This window comes from Macaca fascicularis, chromosome 6 (genome assembly GCF_037993035.2).
Source record: "Macaca fascicularis isolate 582-1 chromosome 6, T2T-MFA8v1.1".
In the NCBI taxonomy this organism is placed as follows: domain Eukaryota; kingdom Metazoa; phylum Chordata; class Mammalia; order Primates; family Cercopithecidae; genus Macaca; species Macaca fascicularis.
The window spans coordinates 133,452,014-133,477,355 of NC_088380.1; the positions used below are offsets into that span (position 1 = coordinate 133,452,014).

At 42.0% G+C, this 25,342-nt stretch overlaps 1 protein-coding gene across 10 annotated transcripts in view; it reads right to left on the reverse strand.

Moving 5' to 3' along the window:
• MARCHF3 (membrane associated ring-CH-type finger 3) overlaps nucleotides 1–25,342 on the reverse strand; it is a 166,954-nt gene that overhangs the window by 18,159 nt on the left and 123,453 nt on the right. For 5 of the 10 annotated variants that reach the window (XM_065546705.2, XM_015451841.4, XM_005557667.5 and 2 more), the window contains exons 2-3: nucleotides 19,653–19,896; nucleotides 16,579–16,783 (exon numbers count right to left, since the gene is read on the reverse strand). In XM_065546705.2, the coding sequence (XP_065402777.1) occupies nucleotides 16,579–16,783; nucleotides 19,653–19,840 (393 nt within the window). In that variant the 5' untranslated portion in view covers nucleotides 19,841–19,896. Of the gene's footprint in view, nucleotides 1–16,578; nucleotides 16,784–18,885; nucleotides 19,342–19,652; nucleotides 19,897–25,342 lie in introns of those variants that run through there. The other 5 variants (XM_065546704.2, XM_045394877.3, XM_073994147.1 and 2 more) reach the window with 4 other exon arrangements.

Consider the following 25,342-nt stretch of genomic DNA (forward strand, 5'->3'; position numbering starts at 1 on the left):
CAAGAGTATTGATTTAAAAAAAATCTTGATTTAAAAAATAAGTCTTGATTAAAAAAAGAAAAATGAATGAACAAACATCTGAGATGCTACCAGGCCTGACCAGAAATGATCTTACAGTATTAGTTAGACTAGTTAAACTGATTGGAAAGAAGAAACTTTGTTGGCATATAAACATCAAATTGTCCAGTTAATTGCTTTTAGCCTTCTAGACTAGAGATAGCATTTCTTACATATTGCTCTTCTTAGGTTTCCAAGAGAAATATCTATTCACTGTTTTGTTGCTACAAGATGAAAAACCTGTAGTTTCAATGCAAGCTTTTTTTCCTAAGATGTAAGTAACCATGGAACATCTATTTTTCCATAGGTCATGAAGTCGTATGAGAAACCCAATAAATTATTCAAGATCCCTTGTGCTGTTTTAGTCACAATTACTATATATATATATATATATATTTTTTTTTTTTTTTCCTAGAAGAAACCTACCTTGAAATAATTGAGAAGTGTACATACCACATGTCCTCTTAAAAGTTATACAACTCCAATTCAACCAAAAATATGTACTGAGTGCCTATGATGTACCAGATATTTGTACTGAATTTGGTAACACCAGGTGTTGTTATTGTTCCCATTTTGGATTAGGATATGAAGGCTCAGTGTGGTTAAGTTCCTTGTTCAAGGTTACATGGTGAGGAGCCAGTATTTGAAACCTCTAGCCTAATGCTCTTTCAATTCTTTCTTTTCACTTACTTTCACACTACATAAAATCTTGATCCCAATTTTTGTTCCCTCCTGCAACGGATAAAGTTCAAGAAGCAGCACCTTGCTGGGGATAAGATATGAGCTCGGAGGCAGGGGACAGGACACCACTTCCAGTTGCCCCACATTCTGGTTCCCCCAAATGCTGTGTGGCTTTATGAGCTTTATGAAGTTCTTTAGCTCTGTTGTGGAGTCAAAAATGGGAGTCTACCTCAACAGAGTAAGGATGCGGTGGCTTTGATGGAGTGGTGAAGCAGCCTCTCCTGTTGTCAGAGCAATGCTATAGAACTCTTAAGGTCTCATTTTAGTTCAAAACATCAGGCTTAACTAAAGGATTTCAGGCCAATCCTTTTCTAGGCTTCAAGTTTGTGTGCCCAGCTGCTTACTTGATGTGTCTCCATTTGTGCAGCGAACGTGACAAGCTTTACAAGATCCACCACAGAACATGAGATTCACCATCCACCATTCCAACTCCCCCACAAACAGATTCCTCTCTCAGGGTGGCCCATACCAGCATGTGGGAACACCAACACCTGGTGGCTCTCATAAACAACCTCAGTCCCATCCTTATTTCTCCCTTTCTTCATTCCCCTTCCCCCTATATCCAGTCTATCAGCAAATGCTGTCAATTCTTCCAGAATACATCTTGAGTATGTTTGCATTGCTCTCCCTGGTCACCACTATTCCCTTCCAAACCCTCCTCATTTTTTACCTAAAAGATGGTACCATATAATAGTCTCCTTACTTTCTCACCCTTCCACTCCTGTTATCCTAGAATCCAGTTTCTATAAAGCAGTAAATCATGACACTTGTCTAGTTTAAAATTTCCCAATGGCTCCCCATCACCCTTACCTAACACCTCACCATGGCCTACAGAGCCCTGCGTAGTTTAGCCCAGGTGTTTGGACCCTGGAGTCCTATCCACAGATAGGATTCACAGGATCTATGGTTTTGAATGGGAAATAAGAATCACGTCTTTATTTTCACAAACTCTAATTGAAATAGAACATTCCACTGAGCGATGCAGAAAATCTAGGTGGCATCAGCAGTACCTGCGACTTTGTCACTGGTAGAAATAGAAATATGCATATTTCGTATCACATTACAATTGTTGCAGATATCTTGAAATAGCATTATTTTACGCCTGTAATCCCAGCACTTTGGGAGGCCGAGGTGGGCGGATCACAAGGTCAGGAGATCGAGACCATGGTGAAACTCCGTCTCTACTAAAAATAGAAAAAATTAGCCGGGCGCAGGGGCGGGCGCCTGTAGTCCCAGCTACTCGGGAGGCTGAGGCAGGAGAATGGCGTGAACCCGGGAGGCGGAGCTTGCAGTGAGCCGAGATTGCGCCACTGCACTCCAGCCTGGGCGACAGAGCGAGACTCCGTCTCAAAAAAAAAAAAAAGAAATAGCATTATTTTAATGTTAGTTATTAGATCTGCTACAAAACATGCTAAAGCATCATTTACATTTTATATTACAACTGTGTCTTTTACATATTTTGATACCCGTATTTTAGTGTAAATGGCTTCCTTTGCATTCCTGTGTATTTTATCTTATGCAATTAAGAACATGATTCTGAGAAGGGATCCATGCACTTCAACACATTGCCGAAGGGTCCAGAAAAGTTTAAGCACCTGGTGCCTAGCTCCTCTGTGCTCTCATGCAATGCTCTCCTGCAGTGTTTCTTTCTGCCTCAGAAACACCAGACTAGCTCCTACCTCAGAGCCTTTACAGTGGCCATTCCTCTGCCTGGAACTCCTTTACCCATGGCAGGTTCCTTCTTATCAGCTGTACCTTTGCTTGAATGACACCTCTTCAGATGGGCCTTCACAAACCAGCACACACAAACCCTCACCCCAGTTCTTCTTTGCCACAAAGCCTCGATTATTCCTTTATCACTTTTACCACCACTACCAGAGACAATCTTGTTTATTTATTTACTTGTTAATTCTGTTCCTTCCTCCCTAGCAGGGAAGCTCTGTTAGTACATGAGATTCTTCTGGCCTGTCCACAGCTACATTCCTATTTCTTAAATATCTGATTTGTGCTTGATAAATATTAGCTGAAGAAATACACAAATCCTTCTAAGCCAGAGGATCACTTTGGGTAGACATCAAATGAATATAACTGAAATGCATATATAAGACCATTTGCTTGGACTCTTCCCATTAAACACAGTAATTTTTGCCACACACATGTGCATAGCAGTTACTTTGGCACTCACAGCTGTGATCTGGCTGAAGCATAAAGTCATATTCAAGGACACCTTAGAGATTTGTGATGCTCCCTGGAGGACTTAGGCCAATAAGCCAATTAATGGGCTATAATGCTCCATAAATACTATGCTTATGCCTGGGACATTATAATTTGGCTCTGACATTATTTAAACAATGCTACACACACTCACACCAATGGTTTATTTTTCCAAAGATTAAATCAGTGGCACAACAGGATTAGATGGCAAATAATTTTATATATTCACTTGTAACTTCAGACATACACAAAATAAAAATAATCTCTCTCTAATTATTTTAGATCATTACAGCATAGGAGTGATCAACAGCCAAATGGAGATTGCTTATCTGAAATATGAGAAGATACTTCAGAATTATGTGGCATATCTGATCATGTAAAGCAAGAAACATGAGATAACCAAGATAGAATGGAGAGTAAGGAAACAGAAGTTTTAAGAAGAAATTGATAAAATGCATAGTACCAAAAGTGGATATTATTTATTTTGGGAACAATAAATTCATACTGTGTGGTTTTTCTTTTTTTGAGATGGAGTCTCACTCTGTCACCCAGGCTGGAGTGCAGTGGCACAATCTTGGCTCACTGCAACCTCCACCTCCCAGGTTCAAGCTATTCTCGTGCCTCAGCCTCCTGAGTATCTGAGATTACACACATGCACCACCACGCCCGGGTAATTTTTGTACTTTTAGTAGAGATGGGGTTTTGCCATGTTGGCCAGGCTGTTCTTGAATTCCTGACTTCAAGTGATCCACCTGCCTTGGCCTCCCAAAGTGCTGGGATTACAGGTGTGAGCCACTGTGGCTGGCCCTGTATAGTCTTTTATAAACACAAATAGCTCTCATTCCCCTGATCTTGCTTCATTTTAATTCTCACTGGCCTCCAGACTGGAAGGTTACTGTTGTCTAATGACCACTCTGTCAGACTGCTGTTGGAGTCTGGGTTTCTGAACATTTGAATAATTACTTCCAGCAGAAGTACATGATCATGGGATACACTGTACCAGGACAGTGTACCAAATAAGAGCTCCCGCTGCAGCACTAGACAAAAGATGAGAATATGATAAATAACAGGAATATGAACAATAAATTTCTATTTTGATAATATGGATGTTTGAAGGAATAGAGAAGAAGAAATAACATTCAAAACCAGGTTTTCAAAATGGTACTACATTTACATATCTGTGTCCTTCAGGTGTAGTGAGAATGTGAGTAAGAAAACTATCCAAGCAGAGTATGGTGGAGGGATTTCAAGGAAATACAATGCACATGTAAAACAGATGACAGAGCAGACAATGTCACCACATGCTTCCAAAGTAAGCAAGAATGGGAACACTTTGAAAAAGAGGAAATTTCTTCTAAATAGAAGGACCATGAAAACAGAGGAACTATTGGATTTGCAGTCCCTGTAGTCCAATGTTTTGCTGCCTAAAAGGGGCCTACATATTTAGGAGGGCCTGGCTGACTTGGCTGACATTAGATACATCCTAGCAACTAATGGAATAGGAATCACTCAAGGCTCCACTTGAGGCAGTGGCTTAAGTTCATGCACCACGATGGAGGAGATTAGAAGAAAAATCTCCTCATTTTCGTTCTAAACTCTGTCTTTGAATTTCAAAGGGAGCCCACCACCATTTAAGTAATTTGGAATGTGCGAGGCACTCCCTGTTCACATTGTCTAAGCTGTTCATGATTTTCAAGATTTCAGACATGCCCCTCAGTAGCATCCTCACATCTAGATTAGTAGCATCCTCATATCTCTCACTTTCTGTCCAGTCATCTGTGCTTACCACTCCCCTGGACATTTTGGATATCTTTCACTGGGTATGGGGCCCAGAATACCAGATTACCAGGTGAAGACACCTCGCTGTGTTATCTGAGCAGACGGCAATGGTCTCTATTTTGCTGGCCTTACTTCCTTTGATTATGTTTAATGTTTGCAGATCACTTTGCTATAAAACAGACTTGTCTTCAGAAAAGACATTCTTAAGGGGTAAGGGGCAACAGCTCAAATGACATGATTCATGACATCAGGGACTGGCATTTATAGAAGGGCAGGAAGGAAACCAGCTGGATGAATAGAGTTGCGGTCTGTGGGAAAGCTCTACTCCAACTGGGAAACACATATACAGTTTTAGCTTGAGTGATCCTGAGACATGCAACCCCTAGGTGTCCCTATGGCAGTACCAAGCCAACCATTAAGGAACCCAAGTTAATAACTAGCCCAGTGTCTGTATATGTGTATAACTGAATCACCAGCTCTCCCTTTAAGACTAACAAATCATATCCACTGTCATGGTACCCACAGAAGTACACTATGGCCTTCTCATGGAAGAGGGAAAATGCAGTGAAGTGTTGAGACCTTCTCTCACTTTTCATACTTAAAGCATTTTAAGAGTGCAAGAGACACTTTTAGAAAAATCTCTGTTTTATAGTTTACATAATTACCTTTCTAGGTTAGGGGTACTCGACTTAGGGTATAGGCCTTCAGAAAATCTGTGAATCAAAATCCCTTTGAACCTGTATTTGGACAATGGATGTGTGTATATTTTGGGGGAGATGGTGCAAGCTTTTATCAGATTCTCACACATATCTGAGATACAGGAAAGGGTAAGAGGCACTATTCTGGAGCATTTCCCTAAACTACCTTGAGACAATCCTTGGTTCAGTCGAATTTCTGAAGTTTGAGAATTTTTTTTTTTTTTGAGTTTCGCTTTTGTTGCCTGGACTGGAGTGCGCAATGGTGCAATCTCGGCTCAACGCAACCTCTGCCCCCCAGGTTCAAGCGATTCTCCTGCCTCAGCCTCCCGAGTAGCTGGGATTACAGGCATGCACCACCATGCCCGGCTAATTTTGTATTTTTAGTAAAGACGGGGTTTCTCCAGGTTGGTCAGGTTGGTCTCGAACTCCCAACCTCAGGTGATCTGCCTGCCTCAGCCTCCCAAAGTGCTGGGATTACAGGCGTGAGCCACTGCACCTGGCCAAGAAATTTAAGAATACAGACATGGTTGCCTTCTGAGAATCATCATTTATCCTTAGACCCTGACCTTCTCCTTATTCCTCAAATAAAAATAAAAAAATCAACCTTGGGTGCAAAATGTGAGATTAAAAAATTAACTGTATAGTTTTAGATAACACAGGACAGCAGAATCAAGAAAGCATCCAAATTAAATTAATGGGCTTAAAGGAAGGAGAGGGCTCTTACTGAGCAAGAATGGCAAAAATTCAGATAACATAAAAAGTTCAATGTGCAAATGATATCCATAAAAGAAGAAAGTAAAAGATGAACAGTGATAGGGAGAAAGCCAAAGTTTAAGAGGGGAAGGAACCATTGACACCTCTGGGTGAGCTTCCTCATTTATATCCACAAATAGGAGACCATTAGAGCACCCAGAACAGTGCACAGGGTAAGGCCTCAGGAAATAATTACTAGTAATAGTAGGAGGAGGAGTATATTAAGGTAACCAGGATGTTGAGGAAAATAAAATCAGAAATAAAAAATATAGCAAGGAAGGTATACCTTTTCTATAAAATCTGAGACTGGACCTTGTAAACATTATGTTAAGTGAAGGAAGTCAACCACAAAGGTCCACATACTGTAGGATTCCATTCATAGGAAATGTCCAGAACACGCAAATCCATAGAGACTGAAGATAGATTAGTGGCTGCCTAGGCTGGGGGTGGGGGACATAGAAGGGACGGCTGGAGAGTGAAGGCTGCAGTGTATGAGGTTTCTTTTTGGGTGATGAAAATGTTCTGAAATCAACTGTGGTGATGACTATACAACCGTGAAAATACAAAATACCATGAAATTGTACACTTTAAATGGTGAATTGTACGGTATGTGAATTTTTATATCTCGATAAAGCTGAGACTGGAAGACCCTTTAGTTAAGGAAAATCTGAAGTATCCTATAGATTTCTCTAAAGAAACCCTCCATCTTGCATACATTCCCTTATGTAGGTATTTCCTTTATCTTGCCACATCTTCACCTAATAGAGTGATTTTTCAGATACATATAAGGCATGTCTTAGAAACAGCTGAAGTAGGTATATTTTGATAAATGAATTCAACATTAAAGTCATAGATTTTTAGCAGATAAATCAGTGTTTAGAAAAATATTGGAGCCATTTATTACCTCCATCTCTCATGCCTATTCTCCCATCACCTACCAGCTATATAATGCAAAGAGGAAAGCCTTTGGAAGTGGGGAATTGTGAGGAAGGGCCACCTTATTTTCTAGGATGGTGCATATTTTCCCTTCATCTCCCAATTTCTGCTTTACTGACTCTTCCCAGATATAAGTCCTTAAATGCCTATAAATTCTATTTTACAACTTTCCTGCTGCTCCTACGTGCCAGCATTTCATATAAGCTATATTAGCCATTTTCCCTCAGAGCCCTAAAAGACTTTGAACCTCACTACTTATTCCAACTTTCTATTTATAATAGCATCGCTAGAGGTGAAGCAATGATGAAATAATGAGTAGAAAACATTTCATTTTTTTCTTGTAATCTGACCTCAATCTTCACAAACAGATCTTTATACATCTTCATAAGTGGCACATCTAAGAATTAAACTTTTTTTTTTTTTTTTTTTTTTTTAGTATTCCAAACTAAAAGCTTCAAAAGCATATTTTTTCTCTTTCGTGTTATACAAGCACAACATAACTTTCTTCTCATATATCCATCACAGTGTAAATCTATCCCTCTAACTCTGTAATAATGGGTTGCAAAGAAACCGTTTTATCCCAAACAATCTCACAGGGTTCCTATCTCTTCAAGAAAGGAGGCGGGCAGTGATGAGGCACGCCACAGAAACACACATTCCGTGAAGAATGAGGAGGAAGGCAAAGCCTGAAGACCTGACAGGGGTCTTTTCTTATCTTCCCCCAAATCTGCTGCACCTGTCAAAAAAAGTGAAGCAAAGAATTGAGGGAAAGCCACAAATAATTGAAGAGAAACATCAATGTTTTCCTTTATGGGTTGCAAAATAAGGTTTACCAATCTGAATTATCTTGATGGTAGTTTTTAAAGAAATTTGTCTCACAAGTGTGTACAGCCACATGAGGACTGATTAACCTTCACAACCATTCGTGAAAAGAGGGAAAGGTTTCTGATAATTTTGGGTTAAAAGATTCCTCCTAAGGAATTGGTGACATAATGACTCGGTAAAATGAAGACTCAGACGCAGAGGAAGAGTAACTAAATGAGAAGAAAAAAAGAAAGGCTATGTAAAGTCACTTGGAAATGAAGAATGATTTTTCTGGCTTCTGATAGGGTGCTGTAGCCAAAAGCTTTGCTTTCCAACTAGAGTACAAAGAGGCACAGGAAAGAAGTGCCACTCTACTCTTCCAGCACTTGATCTGGCACAGCTCAGGGTGTTTTTTAAAACAGACTTTATTTTTCAGAGCAGTTTTTGGTTCACAGAAAAATTGAATGGAAAGTACAGAGGGTTCTCATATATCCCTGTCTCCCCCTGCCCCCACAGTCCCCTCTACTGTCAGCAGCCCACACCAGAGTGGTACACGTGTCACTAGCAATGAACCTACCTTGACACATCGTCACCAAAGTTCATAGCTTACATTAGAGCTAACTCTTGTGTTGAACATTCTATGGGTTTTGATAAACGTATAATGACATGAATCCACTATTATAGTGCAGACTGGTTTCACTGCCCTAAAAATCCTCTGTGCTCCACCTTTTCATCCTTCCCTCCCTGCTAACTCTCTGACTTAATAGACAAATCTGGTGTCAAGAGGAAACAAGGGCTTTACTCATAATTTTTTTTCCCATCTTCCCCCTTCTGAAGCACATCTAGTTTCTTGGAAAGGCTGGGTATTGGCAAAGAAACCCTCAGCTCTGTGTGTGCATAGGTTCATACCAATGAGCAAATGAAAGAAAGTACTTCAGAGGCAGGAAGGAAGCCAGGTGCAATGGTCTGAATGTTTGTGTCTCCCAAAATTCATACATTGAAATCCTAACCCTCAAGGTGATGGTATTAGGAAGTGGGGCCTTTGGGAGGTGATCAGGTCAGGAGGATGGAGCACCCATGACTGACAGTTGTGCCCTTACAAAAGAGACTCCAGAGAACTAGCTCTTCCCATCTACCACATGAGGACATAGTCAGAAGTTGGCCGTCTGCAACCAAGGAAGAGGACCCTCAATAGAACCCAACTATGTCGGCACCCTGACCTCGGACTTCCAGCCTCCAGGACTGTGAGAAATACATTTCTGTTGTTTCTATACCACTCAGTTTATGGTATTTCGTTATAGTAGCCAGAATGGACTAGGACACCAGGTGTGGTGGAAAGAATGTGGGCTTTGGAGACAGACCTGGATTCTTCTTTAATTTTTTTTTTTTTTTTGAGATGGAGTCTCACTCTGTTGCCCAGGCTGGAGTGCAATGGCACGATCTTGGCTCACTGCAACCTCAGCCTCCTGTTTTCAAGTGATTCTCCTGCCTTAGCATCTCAAATACCTGGGATAACAGGCACACACCACCACGCCCAGCTAACTTTTGTGTTTTCAGTAGAGACGGGGTTTCACCATATTGGTCAGACTGGTCTCAAACTTCTGACCTCAGGTGATCCACCCGCCTCAGACTTCCAAAGTGCTGGGATAACAGGGGTGAGCCACCGTGCCTGGACCACCTGGATTATTCTTTTGCCTTCTCCGCTTACTAGTCCTGAGGCTGAAAGTATTTAAGATCAATGAAGAGTGACTTAGGTCTGAGTTGCAGCTTCCTTATCTATAGAATAGGATAATATCTGCTATGAGAAGGATACCTGAGACATTGAAATAAGATGATTATATAAAGTGTATACAAGCACAACATAACTTCCTTCTCACATATCCATCACAGTGTAAATCTATCCCCCTAACTCTATAAAACTAGATTGCAAAGAATATTGCATGTAATATTTTTCCTTTGCCTCAGAAATGGGTAAACAAAATTTAAGAAGAAGAAAACTCCAGGGTGTGAACATCTTGATAAACATAGATGGACTCACATGAATTAATGCCACTGGACTGGAATCAAAATCTGTGCCTATTCTGGAAAGTAAAATTATTTGCACAAACAGGCATAGCAGGTCTCATTCAGTGAATAAACAGCCACTGATCTCCCTGTGCCTAACTGAAGATACTTCTCTCTGCTCAGTTGTTTACAACTGATCATTAGGCGGTGTGAGGGATTAGCTATAATCATGTATTGTTCACAATATTTCACACATTATTCATTTAAAACTATGTATTCTTTCTTTGGAGTTAAAAGTCAGTTGTCGACACCTAAAACTGAAGATGCTTGTGGAGGGCTGGCAGGAGCCCCCAGCAGGGAGCATTATGCGTATTCTGTAACTCTGCTTCTGAAATCTGCACCAGGGCTTCTGCAATTTCTGTTTCCCTTCGGCTCAACCAGGTGCCTTGTACCCAACACAGGGCAATTCCTGAGAGCTAATTGTGCCTTGTTATTTCAGCAGGACTTAGGATAAAGGTGATTACCAGCTGTAGTTATTCAGCGACATTTCACTTCTCCTCTCTCAGACTCTCCTTTACAAAGCTTTCTGCCAGCAGCCCATGACACCTTCACCTCCACCACCCCAACTCCCGTGGAATAACTTCTAATTGTCTGCCTTTCCAAGAAGTGAACTCCATAGCTGTCAACGTTTGCTGTACTAATTGTTTGTACATTTGGAGTTAGCTGAAAGGGTCCGGAATCTTGCAAGATGATCTGTCTCTTTTGTTAACGTCCTCTTATTCTTGGCCCAGATGTGCTTAAGGAAAACCTGGCTGAATTTCCTCTCCTATTTGAGAACACCTAGGGATGAATCGGTGAAGACCACAGTTTTCTTCCTGGCCCCAACAGGCTATTCCTTTGAAGGGTATGTCATTCACAAAATGCTAATGTTTGTTAATTCTGCATAGTGAATACACACCTGTTTGTTATATTATTCTTTGTCCTCTTCTGTATTTTTTAAAACATAGATTAAAATGAACATGTTATATGAAGCAATTCTTGGTGTTTGCATCTTTGTGTCTCTGCTCATAGAAGTCCTTGCAAAGACGAAGAGGGCTGCTATCAAGGTGGACAGAGGTCCTCTTGAGAATGTGGGTTCTCATTTGTATCCAACCCAAGTTCACGGCAAGGATCAGAATCATTGAAAATAATAGAATCAGGTCATGTAATTCTTTTTATACACAGAACTGGATTTTCCCTCCAAATTAATCCTTTACCAGCAGTGGATGGGCTGAAAACACAGACACTGAACAGTTAGCTCACTTCCATCTGGCACGGCCATGTGAACACTTCGGTTGGCTTGCTTTTTTAATGAAGTGATTTTTAATGAAGCAAGCTGTGAATTTAATGGATACCTTCAAACAGCTTCTTTGTATCTAAGCTTTAAGTAACAAAGCAACTGCCAAATCAGCCACCAAAACAAGAAACAAATTCGAGACTGGACGACTGCAGGGTCAAGGATTGCTGGGGTGTGGTCATCAGACATGTCATCTCCACTGCTGGCACAATGTATGGTTCCACGAGTACACGTGGAGGCAGGTGGCCCGAGGGATGGCCTGCTCAGCGACCTTGTCAGAGGTCAAGAAAGTGCTTAGCTGACACTAAAGCATACTCAGGTGCAAGATGTTATAATTGTACTCTCACCACCGTACATGCTGGTACACCACCTCTTAGAGGTTCATTTCCCTTGTGATTTTGAAACAATCATTTCAGCTCACTTATAATGTGGGCACAATGGGAAGGAGATCATTAGGTTTGGTCTATAATACCCTGAAAGGAAGATGAAGTGTTGGTAGAAAGAAATGCACAGGGTATTAGAGAACTCTTTTAAAGGTGAGAAAAGTCACCCAGTCCTGGAACCTCAACTGTAAATGCAGGAAGGAATGCAAGATGGTGGAGGGCTGGGTGTGTGCAAGCAAAAGGCAAGGCCTGGGGAACTGGAGAGAGCATGTCCCACCCAAAGGCATTCAAATTCCTCAATAAAAGTACTGATCCAATACAATGCACTTATGACATGCTATGATACTGGTCCAACTAACTTACTCACTAGGCTGCGTTAATGGGTTAGAATGAACAAAGGGGCTTGTCTGCCTTCATGTAAAGAATGGAGTGGGGTCCTCATGCCTATAAATCTTCTTGAAGCACTTTATATCCCTTATGACATAATTGCCTAATTACTCCAATGCCACAAGTGTTTGCTGATGAAAGTGAATACTCTGAAACCAAAACTCGTATTTTTACTTCAATGAATATTAAAACCAAACCAAACTAACTATAATAAGAGTCCGGCAATGTCCCCACCTAAGTCTCATGTGTGTACATATATGTGCATGTGTATATATATATAAAATCTCTATATAATCTATCTGTATATATTAGGAGCTAAGTGAATTCTTGAATCTATTAAATAGCAAGTGCCAAGGTACAAAGTAGTTTCTTCATATCTCTTCAACTCTGCTCCCCATGGTATACCTGGAGATTACGCTGAATCCTGGGCACACTTTAAAACCATTGTCCTCCAGTGACTTCATAAAAAAGATTAATAAATAAATAAGTTTGAAAAAAAATCCTTAATCCTCATCTCCCTAGCTTTATATCTCATTATTCTGGGTAACTGCTATGTGTGAAAACATGCTCAGTTTCAATTTAGCTAAACCTCTGACTCACAGGGAACAGCTTTTAAATTGTTCATACAATTCTTAACAATCAACTGGTTGTGTGTAAAGGAAATAGGAATACGGAAACTTAATCACTTCCACTGTGAAAAATCACTGTGTCTCCCTGATCAGAGGAAAATCAGATCCTAGAAGGCCTTTCCTCCAGATTCCTACTATTTCCTGGCTGTTTCATTTAAATCACAACATTGTTGAGCTGATCTATAACTTCATGAGTTTTCCAGGCAAGGGTGGATGTTATGAATACATGTCTTAGGAAAGCCTAGTGGCAAATATTCCATCACTAGAAACTGATGTTATAAGCATGCTATTTGCTCGTCGTAAGATGGGCTTCCTTGGCAAACTGGTCAATCAGAAATGCATTAATGGCAAGAGGCTGGAGTCAAAGCACATATTTCAGGGGAACAAGTCATGGTATGTTTATGTGTGTTACATTTGCTCTTCCTTTTTGCTATCTTTTTGCTATCTACATTTTGAATGCTTTTCTTTCAAGCTTTGTGTGATTGGACACAGACCTTATGAGATTTGCATTAGTTGGACTTTATCAGAAATTCATCCACATCTGACTAATATAGATGATTGCAATGTAGTGCTCTTGGGTTGAAACTAGGTCTTGTTATACTGGCTTACCTTGCACCAAGAAAATATGAATAATGATCCAGTAGAATGTAGTAAATAGATATCTACTGACCATGAAAGGATTCACCAATATTTAGGGTAAAAGAGACTAAAAGATTTAGACTGGCCATGTAGGTAGGTAGGTAAGGTAGGTAAAGTAGGTAGAGAGGTAAGTAGACACACACAGTCAACTCACTGAGGTCTAATTATACGTCATACAATATATCCATTTCAAGTGTAGAATACACATTTTTTGAACAATAATTTTTAGTCTTAAATAGAGACCAGAAGATGTCATGGAGAGCTCTTTGCTCACCCTCTTTCACAGGGAAGCTCAGAGAAGTTGAACCAACCCACACAGATGGCCAGTGGCTAAGTGAGGAGGGCATGCCCAGTTTGGAGGTTCCAATGAAAATCAGCCCATTGATTTGCCATCATGAGTAGAAACTCACCCTTACGGGCAGAAAAAAAGACTTCACATAGCAGCCAGTGTATATACAACAGCCCTGGGTTCCTGCCCAGTTAAAAATGAACATCCAACTGTGGGCTGCAGAGATAAGAAAAGGAAGTGAAGAAATGTCTTAGGAATGGTGGCATGAAGGGGGATGAACAGTTATGCAGAACGAAGGACTGAGAGGGTTTATTGACAACTGGAAGTCTGAGGTGTTAAAAGTAATTCCAACCAACGTTAGCGTTTAGATGCTGACAAATAAAATTTATAAATGACTTTTTAAACTGCCTCCTCGAGCAACAAGAGCTGTTATTGTCACATCGATTTTGAAATTAAATGTTATGGAATTTCCTTGCTTTAATGAGAAGGCAGATCCAACTGGTAAACAAAGTAATGATTAAGCAATTAAAACAGTAAAACTGAGAAATAAAGTAACACTACTCCTAATCCTTAACCCAAATAGGCAGGTTTTGCTGATTCGCTTAAAAAAAAGATGCATGTTTATCTTGAGGTGAAAGTATTGAGAAGAGATGCTCACTAGGAATAAACTGTCCTCTGATAAGAGGGGAAAAGTCAATTAGTAATGTCATTTGTTTAAAACCCTGCCTGCACCTGGTTCTCATTTGTCCTCCAGCTGAGAAACCAAAGACAACTTCTTTTTATTGCTTGTGGTCAAACAGCAAGTTCATTTTGCCATGGGATGATCAAACGGCCAGCCTCCCCCAGCTTGGGAAGGTTTGCCTTTCACTTTCAACTTGTTCAATCATCATTAACTCTGAAAATTGTCACATTCCATTTGTGCAATGAAAATTTCATCACTGGTGACCGTTTGGGTGAAGTTTTTGTAGGCGAGGCCCTAAATCTTGTAGAGCACCTCACACATTCTCAAGGTCATTTGCCTTGTTTCCTTGTTTAATGACAGTTGCCTAAGATCCAGGAATGAGTCTGTGACCTGACATCAGCAACTCTGAAGACCCCTGTGTGTGGGTACATGTTACCCTCTCTGAGACTGAGAGAGATCACTGGGTGATTTGCCACATGGATTTCATCTGAGAAAAATTAGGGTATGTACATGCATGTGTGCACACACAAATACACACACACCCTACTTTGTTATATATTATGTGCATATACACTGGGATTTTTACCGGGGAAGTGCTAGTTAAAAAGATTGCTGGATGGAGTCTATTTCAAAGCAGGGCTTTCTCAGTCTGGGAAACCAGCTTCCCTGCAATATCAAACTGGGGAGGTTCCACAAAGTTTCTGGAAAGGAGAAATAAGCTTCTTTTTACTTTTGCCATTAGGCTTGAGAAATCTTCAACTCCTTTGTTTATTATTTAATTATATTTCCCCCTCTGCAGATAAGTTCTAAAATGTTAAATCCCAATGAATCTGGCACAAGGCCAAATTCCCCACAGGCCCTTTCTGAATATGAATTTCTGAAAGTGGATGTCAAGTGGCAAGAAGGCTAAATTAAGAGGTCACTAGATCCTGACTCTTAAGCAAAGCATGGAGTGTACTGGGGAAAGTCAAATAAGTTTTGTGCCATTTGCCAAGTAAGTCATAATAGCTAAAACAGGCCCCGGTTATAGGTCTTGATTTAATTTTCAAGGTCAAACCCAAGAGAATGTATATACAGAGCTACAGAGCTCTCTAGCATCTTAAGCCTGGGCACTAATACACTTATTAAATAGTCCACAAGAAGCACTTCTTGATTTCCAGCACTAGTTTTCATTCCAGGGCTTCACTGAGTTAGCTGTTGAAACAAGGAAGTTAGGAGCAGGTCTGAATCATAGACACAATGTCTTGGCTCCCTTTAGCTATCTCTGGCTCATAATATATTAAAATATTTACTGTTGCCAATATCCAACCTTTTTTTTTTTTTTTTTTGAGGTGGAGTATTGCTCTGTCGCCCAGGCTGGAGTGCAGTGGCGTGATCTGGGCTCACTGCAAGCCCCACCACCTGGGTTCATGTCATTCTCCTGCCTCAGCCTCCTGAGTAGCTGGGACTACAGGCACCCACCACCACGCCCGGCTAAGTTTTTTGTATTTTTAGTAGAGACAGAGTTTCACCATGTTAGCCAGGATGGTCTTGATCTCCTAACCTCATGATACGCCTGCCTCAGCCTCCCAAAGTGGTGGAATTACAGGCGTGAGCCACCACACCTGGCCAAGAGTTCAACAATATTAGGTTATTGGCTGAAGGAAATTTGTGTGTAATTTCCCAAGTGAGATATTTTTATTGAAACACTTGCATATGTGCCCTGTATTCTTTTAAGTGTTTTATAATATTAATTCCTTTAATCCTTATAGTAATTCCAAGAGGTAAAGTAACAAACCCGAGATCACAGAACCCAGGACGTCTAGGTCTATATCCATTAAACTACAGAGCTATACTTTTTCATGAAGACTTCTCAGGATATGCAACCCAAATGCCCATTTATCTGCTGCTTCAAGTTGGGCAGATGGTGTGCAAACAGAAAGATGTTTGATCTGTTTGTTCCATTTCACAGGGATTGAAAAATGGAGATCAAGTCTCTAAACTGGCTGTTTCTCCTTATACTGATTTCTTCTACTTTCCTTCTACTGATGGATCCCAAGTGAGCTAGCAAGCTCTCCCTTCTCCGTGTCTGCTTACATCTCTCTTTCTCAGACACACACACACACACACACACGCACACACACTCACATAGCTATTACCGTGCTTCAGTAAAGCTGTAAAGCTGTACAGGGCTTGGGATCCAGGCATAAAAACAGACATCATTTGCTCATTAGAGCTAAGTTTTCAGGACGTGCCCCACTTACTGACCTCCACTAACGGCCTGGGTTTGCGCTCGACTGCAAACCTGAAGTGGCAGAGTTCACAGTAGCTGGTGTTTGAGGATGACAGCCAGTGCTCCAGGCAGCTCCGATGAATTGTCCCCAAGGTCCCTGTACATTCACATGGAGAGAGCAAGTCCTCTTGGCTGCTGCCCTCATGGCAGATCCTGCACATCGGCCGGTCATTGAAGGGGCTGCAAGAGAAGGAGGGGCACCTGCTGGTCACAGGGCTGGAAACCTCCACCAAGTGGATGGCCCTCTAGCTCTTGTCCTTTGGGCCCTCTGCAGAGGCAGCTGTTTTAGGACCTCTTAGATTTACACTTGACCTTCGCAGTGGGGCAAATGGTTCTGGGTACTCTAGAGCACTTGGGTCATCTACTTGTGACAACACAAAGAAATAGGGGATTGTCAATATCAAAGTAGCTGGGTGTGGCCCAGGATCAAAAGTGAGTGAAAACAAGCAATGGATATTTTTGCCTTGAATATAGATGTAGTTCAGGTCAACTACTAATCCAAAAATCAGAACCATCCTTCATCATTAAGAAGAGAAATTGTTTGAAATGACAAATGGAATCTTTTGGACCAAACCAGGACACGTTTGTATACCCTGAGGTTCTTTTCATTTCTCTTTTCAATAGGGTGGGAAAATGAGAGGAGGGAAGTTAGCCAGCAACCAACCCTGCAGCCACTACACAGAACTGCAGTCTGAGCCACAGCACAAAGCTGAGTGGTGGATTGTCCTTTGAGCTTTCACAGAATGCTCTATGGGATGCCAAAGACACCAAACTGAAAGCTAGTAATGAGTATGTCCTACTGAGATAGCCTCAGTCTAGAGTTCTGCCTTTAATTTGGAAAAACCACTCCTACACATTTCATGAAGGCAGCTTAGTGTAGTTAGCGGTTCATGGTGCAGGGCTGGGTGGCTGGGTTCAAACCTTAACTCTGCTGTCTATCACCTGGATAACTTTGGGCAAGTAACTTCACCTCCCCGTATTTTAGTCTCCTTATCTCTAAAACGGAAACAAAAATGGTGCCTTCTTCATATGGTGACAGTGAGCATGTGAAAAGAGAGCCCAGACTGGAAACTTAGAATAGGGACCAGCACACAGCAAATGCTTACTTAATGCTAGCTACTGTCTCTCAAGGAAAATCTCGGGCCAGAGAAAATCAAATAACTTGGCCCTTATCATGTAAGTCAGTGGCCAATGGAAAGATCACACTAAGATGGCCTCACTTCTTGGGAGGTACCCTGCCCTGGGAGAGGACCATGCCTCTCTGATGAATGTCTTATGTTGCTTCTGCTGTTCTTCATTGGGCAATAGATTTTAAAATGTGTCCTCATGATATGTGACAATCCTAGGACCAGCCTCTTTACCTGCCCTCCCTTACCTCTCTGTATGCCCCCCAAAGATGACAGTGACCAGGCACATGCCCCTTCATCCTCCTGAACACTATCTTTGGTCCAAATGGAAACAGCCACGGAAGAACTGCTATTTCCCAAAGGCCTTTCCGAGAATGATCCTGGGAATGAGTGAAGGCCAAAAGGAGATTGAAAAAGGAAAGGATCTTCCTCCCACTAGCCTGAAAGGCCTACTTGTGCCCAGGAGTGGGAAAAGAAAGTTGACAGGTTTTTTTCAACTCATGATTCTGGGCTTCCTTCATTTACATTGAGCCTATAAAACTCTGAAACCTGGTTTACAGTACTGCATGGTGGGAGAGCAGGTAAAAATACCTGACAGACAGACAGACAGACACATACACACACAAACGGAGGCTCACAGGTCTCAGCCACGTCAACCATAGCCTGCTCTTCCTGATCAAGTGAGCTGTTTGATGCCTGCAAGGGTGAGTGGGGCACATCAGTCACACAATCTCAGTTCACAGAGGACCAAAGATAGTCACTGCCTCATCCTGAGTCCTAACCAATTGTTAAAAGTTCTCCAAGAGTCAGAAAATTACATATTAAATGCTTTTCTATTTTTCCCTTTGCACTACCAGCACAGATTTTAAACGGAGGGCATATGGGCAATGTTCACAACATGCATCAGAGTGTGATTCCATGTCTGGGGGCCACCATGCCCAGGGTGGGATGCCACTGGTAGTCCTGCTGTGGGCACATGGATCTGTGGGCCTGTGTCTACACCAGAGGGGTTGACTGATCACTCAGACAGAGGTAAGAGAATAAGGTGTGAATGACTGGTCCTGTGTTAGAGGTCAGAAGTGTCAGCACCGACACCAGGGGGCAAGTTCAATGTTGACCCACCTTCTAAGTGCACAGGTTAGAAGTTCCACTTACCCATTCTGAGAAAAAGCTGGAGAAGCCAAGGAGTTCCTATTAGCCTGGAAGCCCATAGCTCCCTATCCAACAAGAGCACAAGAGGAGACAAAGTGCTGGTCAGGATAAGTGGTCTCCAAGCTGCTCAGAGTCTGCTCTCTGGCTTTAGTTCATCACTTGGGAAGGCTCAGGAGGTTTTCACAATAGCACTTCATAGGGCAGAGTGTGTGTGAAGGGTCAGGGATGGGGGACCATTGAGGCTGAAGGAGGGGACAGCAGAAGAGACCTCCAAGTGATGAGAAGATACATGCCCAGGAAGTAGCCCTGGACAGCGCTTCCATCAGGCAATGCCAGTCCACATCCACACCAAGAATGTCACTTCAAAAGTTTTGCCCACAAATCCAATCACTTTGACTCAGTTGCCTGAAATCAGATACCTTCTTAATCCTGTTCCAATAGGACTACCTTTGTTACCTACTGGAGACAACAAGAGAGCAATTACATAACAATGTCAAAATAAAAACCCCATATCTTGTGGGCTCCTTCCCCTCCTGGCTCTTTGTAAGTATGACTTTAAGGGGAAATCTCGATAAGGTGAATTTTAGCTTTATATTCTATTGCTATAGAAACGGCAATGACAGAACTCGTGTAGTCTTTTTTTTTTCCCAGCACCTCCTCTCACCTGACACAAAGACCTGAGCACTAATTACATTCCCGTTAGCATTTTCCATCTGACAAAGAGTTCTCTGGATCAATTACAGATTCATTTATTTTAATTGTGGTACTACCTCTGGGTGGCAAGAGTCCGCACTACTGTTGACAGCAGCTGCCCGTCCTTGGCTGAAACTTGCATGACATACTGCGGCTGCCCATTCACTAGGCTGCCACAATCCTCCACCGTCTTCACTACGGGCGCAGCTGAGCTGGTGCAGTCTGGCAGGACTTCGGGCAGGTGACTGCAGCGGCTGGTTGTCATGGTAACAGACAGCAATTACTCTGCTAATGGCTTCCACATTCATACAGGATTTCCATCTAAGAGAGATCAGAAAACAGTTTACTTTGGCAGGGTGGTTAATAGAAAATGGAGAATTATGGGCCACCAACATCATCATCATGTCATTATTTAATATAAATAACAGGGGTAGCCTAGATGTGGCACATTATCTTGTTACCATTTAATACAAGTGTGCACACACATACACACACACACACAGAGCCCACAAGAAACAGCGGATATGGTATGAACAAGACAGCAAGCATGTTGGTGTATATAAACATTTAGGAGCCCTGCTTTCCACGAGGGGACAGAATGATGATTCTGAGGCCCAGATCTGAAGAGAAGATAAGCAGTTCCCTGCTGTGTGCCAGAGAAGCAATAAGTCTTTGTTGACAGTCTCTAAAAGTTACTAAAATCATTACTAAAAACATTCACAACTATTTTTTCTGGTAAGCAATTTATTCTCCATGCAGTTTCATTCTGAGATACTAAGATAAAAAGAGAGAGAAAGAAGGAAGAAAAATAAAAGTGAATTTGGCCAAGTATTAATAGCATGTTCTAGCATGTTTTTGCCAAACACGAATCACGCAATGACTGTACCACCTTTTGACTTTTGTCATATCTGTTGCATAATAAAATTTTCTACTCAATACATCTTGAAATTAACTTCCTTTAAAAATGGAACCTATTTTAGCTTTGTCTTCCAGTTATTCATAAAATGAGTTTAATGAGCTTTTATTTTCTAATGAACGTGACAATAAATACATTAGCACCATGTCTTGTTTGTGTACTACCTAAAATGCAGACGTACATGCATCATTATAGAGAAACACATAGGAGAACGTAAGAAAGTAATGAATGAGATCTCTATCACCAATTAAACATAATCCATTACTAATAAGGGCCTTACCTCCTAGGCACATGGTTTATCATATAAACCGCAAGGAATTCTGCTCGCCATCTGTGTGGTGCAGGCTTGGGTCATGACCTCAAGTTCAAAGCAGTCAGACCCACTTGAGTGAGGAACCCCACTGGATTCAATAATAGGTTCGCAAATGACACATAAGAAATACAGGTTTTTGCCGGGCGCGGTGGCTCACGCCTGTAATCCCAGCACTTTGGGAGGCCAAGGCGGGCGGATCACGAGGTCAGGAGATCGAGACCATCCTGGCTAACACGTGAAACCCCGTCTCTACTAAAAATACAAAAAATTAGCCAGGCGTGGTGGTGCGTGCCTGTAGTCCCAGCTACTCGGAGGCTGAGGCAGGAGAATGGCGTGAACCCAGGAGGCGGAGCTTTCAGTGAGCCGAGATGGTGCCACTGCACTCCAGCCTGGGCGACAAATTGAGACTCCGTCTCAAAAAAAAAAAAAAAAAAAAGAAAGAAATACAGGTTTTTACAGAAACTTGAAGGAAGAATTCTGTCCAAAGGTGATATGACACAGTTTCATGGCTAGGAGTGCTAGCCTGCTCACCTCAAGCTCCTGGGCTCGACATGGCCTGGGCTCAGTAGACAGCAGCAGGATTAGTTGATGGACTGAGCTCACATCAATAACCCGTTTAGGTGGTCAAGGCTCAGACTTAAATAAATGAAATACCTTGTCATTTGCACAACCCCAAACCCCAAGAGCATTCCTGTAATTCCGCAAGGGGTTGTTTTCTCCCAGATATTTGTCTCTACTTCTTACATTTTCCTTGATCCCTGTGGTTCTGGAAAACAGGATCTTCCCAACTTCAGAACAATGTGCATCAACTGTATGTTCTCAGGGCAAGAATGCAGTGTTTCCTGATGAAACTGACAGTTTCCCTCCCGACAAGCACATGTCAAGCAGGCTCAACTGTCTAAAACAATCGGACATGACCGTCATCCCTTCCTTGCTGCCGAGGTGTCTGGCTGACCTTGCACCAGCAGCCTCCCTTTCCCACCCTCATTGGCTGCCTGGAGTCCTCTCATGGTCTGCGTCTGCCCTTGCCCAGCAGCCCTTCTGAATCCACAGTGGGGAGACGGCTGTGGACTCCAGTCCTTGTCTGAGACCTGATGTGGGGGCACAGGCAGGGGCTGCCCCACTCATGCCATTTTCATGAGCAGCAATACTGAACATTCAGCACAGTCAGTTAGTTGGTATAGGGTATAGTTTTGCTTCTTAAATAGGATTTTTTGCTTTTTTTTAAAAAATCACAGTGCAATTAGTATACGGTATGTTATAAAAACTATGGAAGAACACAAAGAAGACAGTAAAAGTCACTCATAATCCCACCATTCGGATAACCCCAGTGAAGTTTTTGGGTAGATATCTTTTTATATTTTTGAAAGGGTTGGCAGGGTGGAGTTGATTTGTGACTGGGGCCAGACAGTTGTTTTGTTTTGTTTTTAAAAACTGAGTTATGGTAGCTTTCAGATCGAAAAACAAAGAGATGTTAAAAGACCGTCCTCTTCTAAAACTGTGCATAACTCCTCTCCTCTGGCCTGCCCTTACAAAACTCCATTGACATAATTTTAAATTCTCATAATGCTTCACAGTCACAAAGTGTAACTTCCTGGCACAACTCTCTTGCTTCACAAGGCAGCCATAGATTAAGAGCCAGGGGTGTGTTGGCAGGAAAAGCAGACACAGTGACCTTCTTGCCGCATGGAATCATTATGTCTAGAAGAACTCTGAGAGTCTATTCTCGGGTTTTGCATAACTCCAGCTCAGAGGGCCAAATACTCCCTCCCTATACTTGATGGAACTGGAAGATGGTAAGGAGGGGGTGCACAGAGTAAATAATGGGACCCAGGGCTGCCAGTAGTTAAGCTACCCTCAGTGAATTGCCTGTCACCCAGGCACATAATAGCCCCAAGTTCACACACTTGTAACCTAGATTAAGTCCTCGTCAAAGGAAGTAGTTCTAAATGTGTGACCTAAATCCACAATAAAATGCCCTTAAAAATATTCTAGAAGCAGAGCTTCCCTTAAATTCATTTTATATATGTAATTTCACTTCTGGATGATTTCATTTCTTCTTTCACAGGTAAAAGGGATATTATCTACCACCTGATCAGTTTATTCCATTCATAGTGGGTGCTGGGCACTGAGTTTAGCATAAAAGAACAAAAGGAACCTCACCTTGCCTTCTTCTACAAGCAAGCCCTGGCTCTTTCTCTTGTGCCATATCTGCAGAACCCTGCATTCAAGATCCTCTAAGCCCTAGTTCAATTTAGGACCTAACTAAAATGATAGTGCAGTTCAGCATTCCCTGAAAAATATACCAGCATGTCTTATGTATACCACACATCAGAATAACCTTAAGATTCTAAGACTGGCATGCCAGCAATGAGTCCCATCAGCCCTGAAAGACCGTGGACTTGAATTAAAAATGGGGTAAGAGGGATTACACAGAGCATTAGCACTCTTGATCATGGTGGGGATGGCTGAGTTGGTTCTAATCTCAGAAGAGTGGATCTAATCACCTACTCAGAAGGAAGAGGAAGAAAGGAAGCACACTCTGCCCTGATCTCAGTGAAAGGGAAGCCCAGAGGCCTAGATGCAGCATGGGGCAGGCAGGAGCGGGCCTCACAAGCTGCATGCACCAATTGGCATGCATATGTTGCACCTGGGGCAGTGACAAATGGCCCACTGCATTTTCCTGTCTAGTTCAGAGCCACCTGGGAAAACAGCAGACTGTTGCCGAGGATGCTAGAAAGAGCTGAACTGTTGGTTTGCAGTCGAGCACTGGTCTTCTACTGAGCTTTCTGCAAAATTTCAAGCACTATCTGACTGCTTTCTTATCAATGCCAGTGCCCTGCTCCTGTGGTAAAGTACTTCCCAGTCTATCCAAGAATTCTCTCTGGGAGGGAGTGGTGTACGTGTAAACTTAAAACATCAAACGGCACTGGTGGGATGGGTCACTTGCTGGCCAGGCTTGACACCTTGCATAATTTCTTTCTCAGGCTGAGAATAAAACATGATTTGGCACTGGCCAAACCCAGCTGCACACAGTGGGAGGAGCAGGAGTAGGTGGAAGAGAGGGAGACAGTGAAAACAGAGCGGGTGGGCAAATAAATGAAAGTCTGATTAGGGAATTGTTAAAATAAAACATCTTGTCTGTTAAACTGTGACCCCTGAAAAGGACAGGATACAGGTTTCACAAAAGCAGGAGACCTAACCATGTGGCAGTGATTCATTGCTGCATTTCTGAATAGGTTGCCACTGGTAAGTGATTTCCATGGGAACATGGCTGGCATCATGAGGATGCGGCCACAGGTCGTGGGGGAAAGGAAGGAAAGCAGGTTCTGTTCACCTCTGCAGCCCCTCTGCCTCAGCAGCCCCAAACCTCCAGGAGAATCATGAGTTAGGGAAAAAGCTCTGTTGTTGGAGGCACAACATCAAAGCCTACACTCTGACTTTCTACTCACCAAAGTAAATCACTCAGCCTCTCAGACTTTTCCTGAGATTTCCTGAATATTTGAAATTAGGGTACTAATATATCCTGAGCCACCTCATCCGGTTGTTTGTGAGGTCTAAAACAAGATAACACATATGAATTCACTTTGTAAGTAGGTACATGCCATGTACAGAGAAGTTTGAACTTTATTATTATGTTAACCTTCATTTCTGCTCTTTTTCTAGCCTGGGATACATCTCATTTCTGTCTTTTAAAATTGTCTTTCCTCATGTCTGGTCAACCTCTGATTTACCTTTTGCATCACACTTGAACTCTGACATTGACCATGCCATCTCTCTTGGCTAGGGAGAACAGAGGGAGCCTCATCCTTGCATGCCCACTTCTCATTTTCCCTGGCCCTATCGCCTTCAGATCTGGAAGACAGGTTTCATTCTTCTGTGAAAATGCTTAACAAAGATATATGACAGGTGATGGGATGATCTGTACAGCAAACCACCATGGCACACATTTACCTATGTAATAAACATGCACATCCCACACATGTACCCCCGAACTTAAAATAAAAGTTGAAAAAAGAAAAACAAAGATACATGAGGAAAACCTGCTATGATGTTGGAGATACATGGGTCTATTTGTTAGAGCAGCTACCATTATCTTAACCTTAACTAATCTAGCATGTGATAAATACACTAGAAAATAAAACACAGGCCAATTCCAAGGCCCTTTTCAGGCCTACTTGTATCAGAACTACATTTTCAGTGCCAAGTCAACATTAGTCTCTTAGATGGAGGTCAAGAAGTGAGAGAAATCTGTTATATTGGCACCTCTGTTTAGGTAGGAAAATGACTCAAAAGGTTTAAAGGTGAAAATGAGAGCAGGAGAATGTGAGTGCTGGCTGGCACTGACGTGGTCATGTGAGCTGCCTGGACAGTGGTCTAAGCAGGCCCTAACTTGGAGGCAGTCTGGAGCAAGTCCGGACCTCCACATTCAACCTTCATACCCAATTCCAGAGATTTCAAGAAGTAATAACATACTATAGAAATGATCCCCAAAAGTAATGAGTTTAGTAACAGGAATAAAGTTTCAGTCCAGCAAG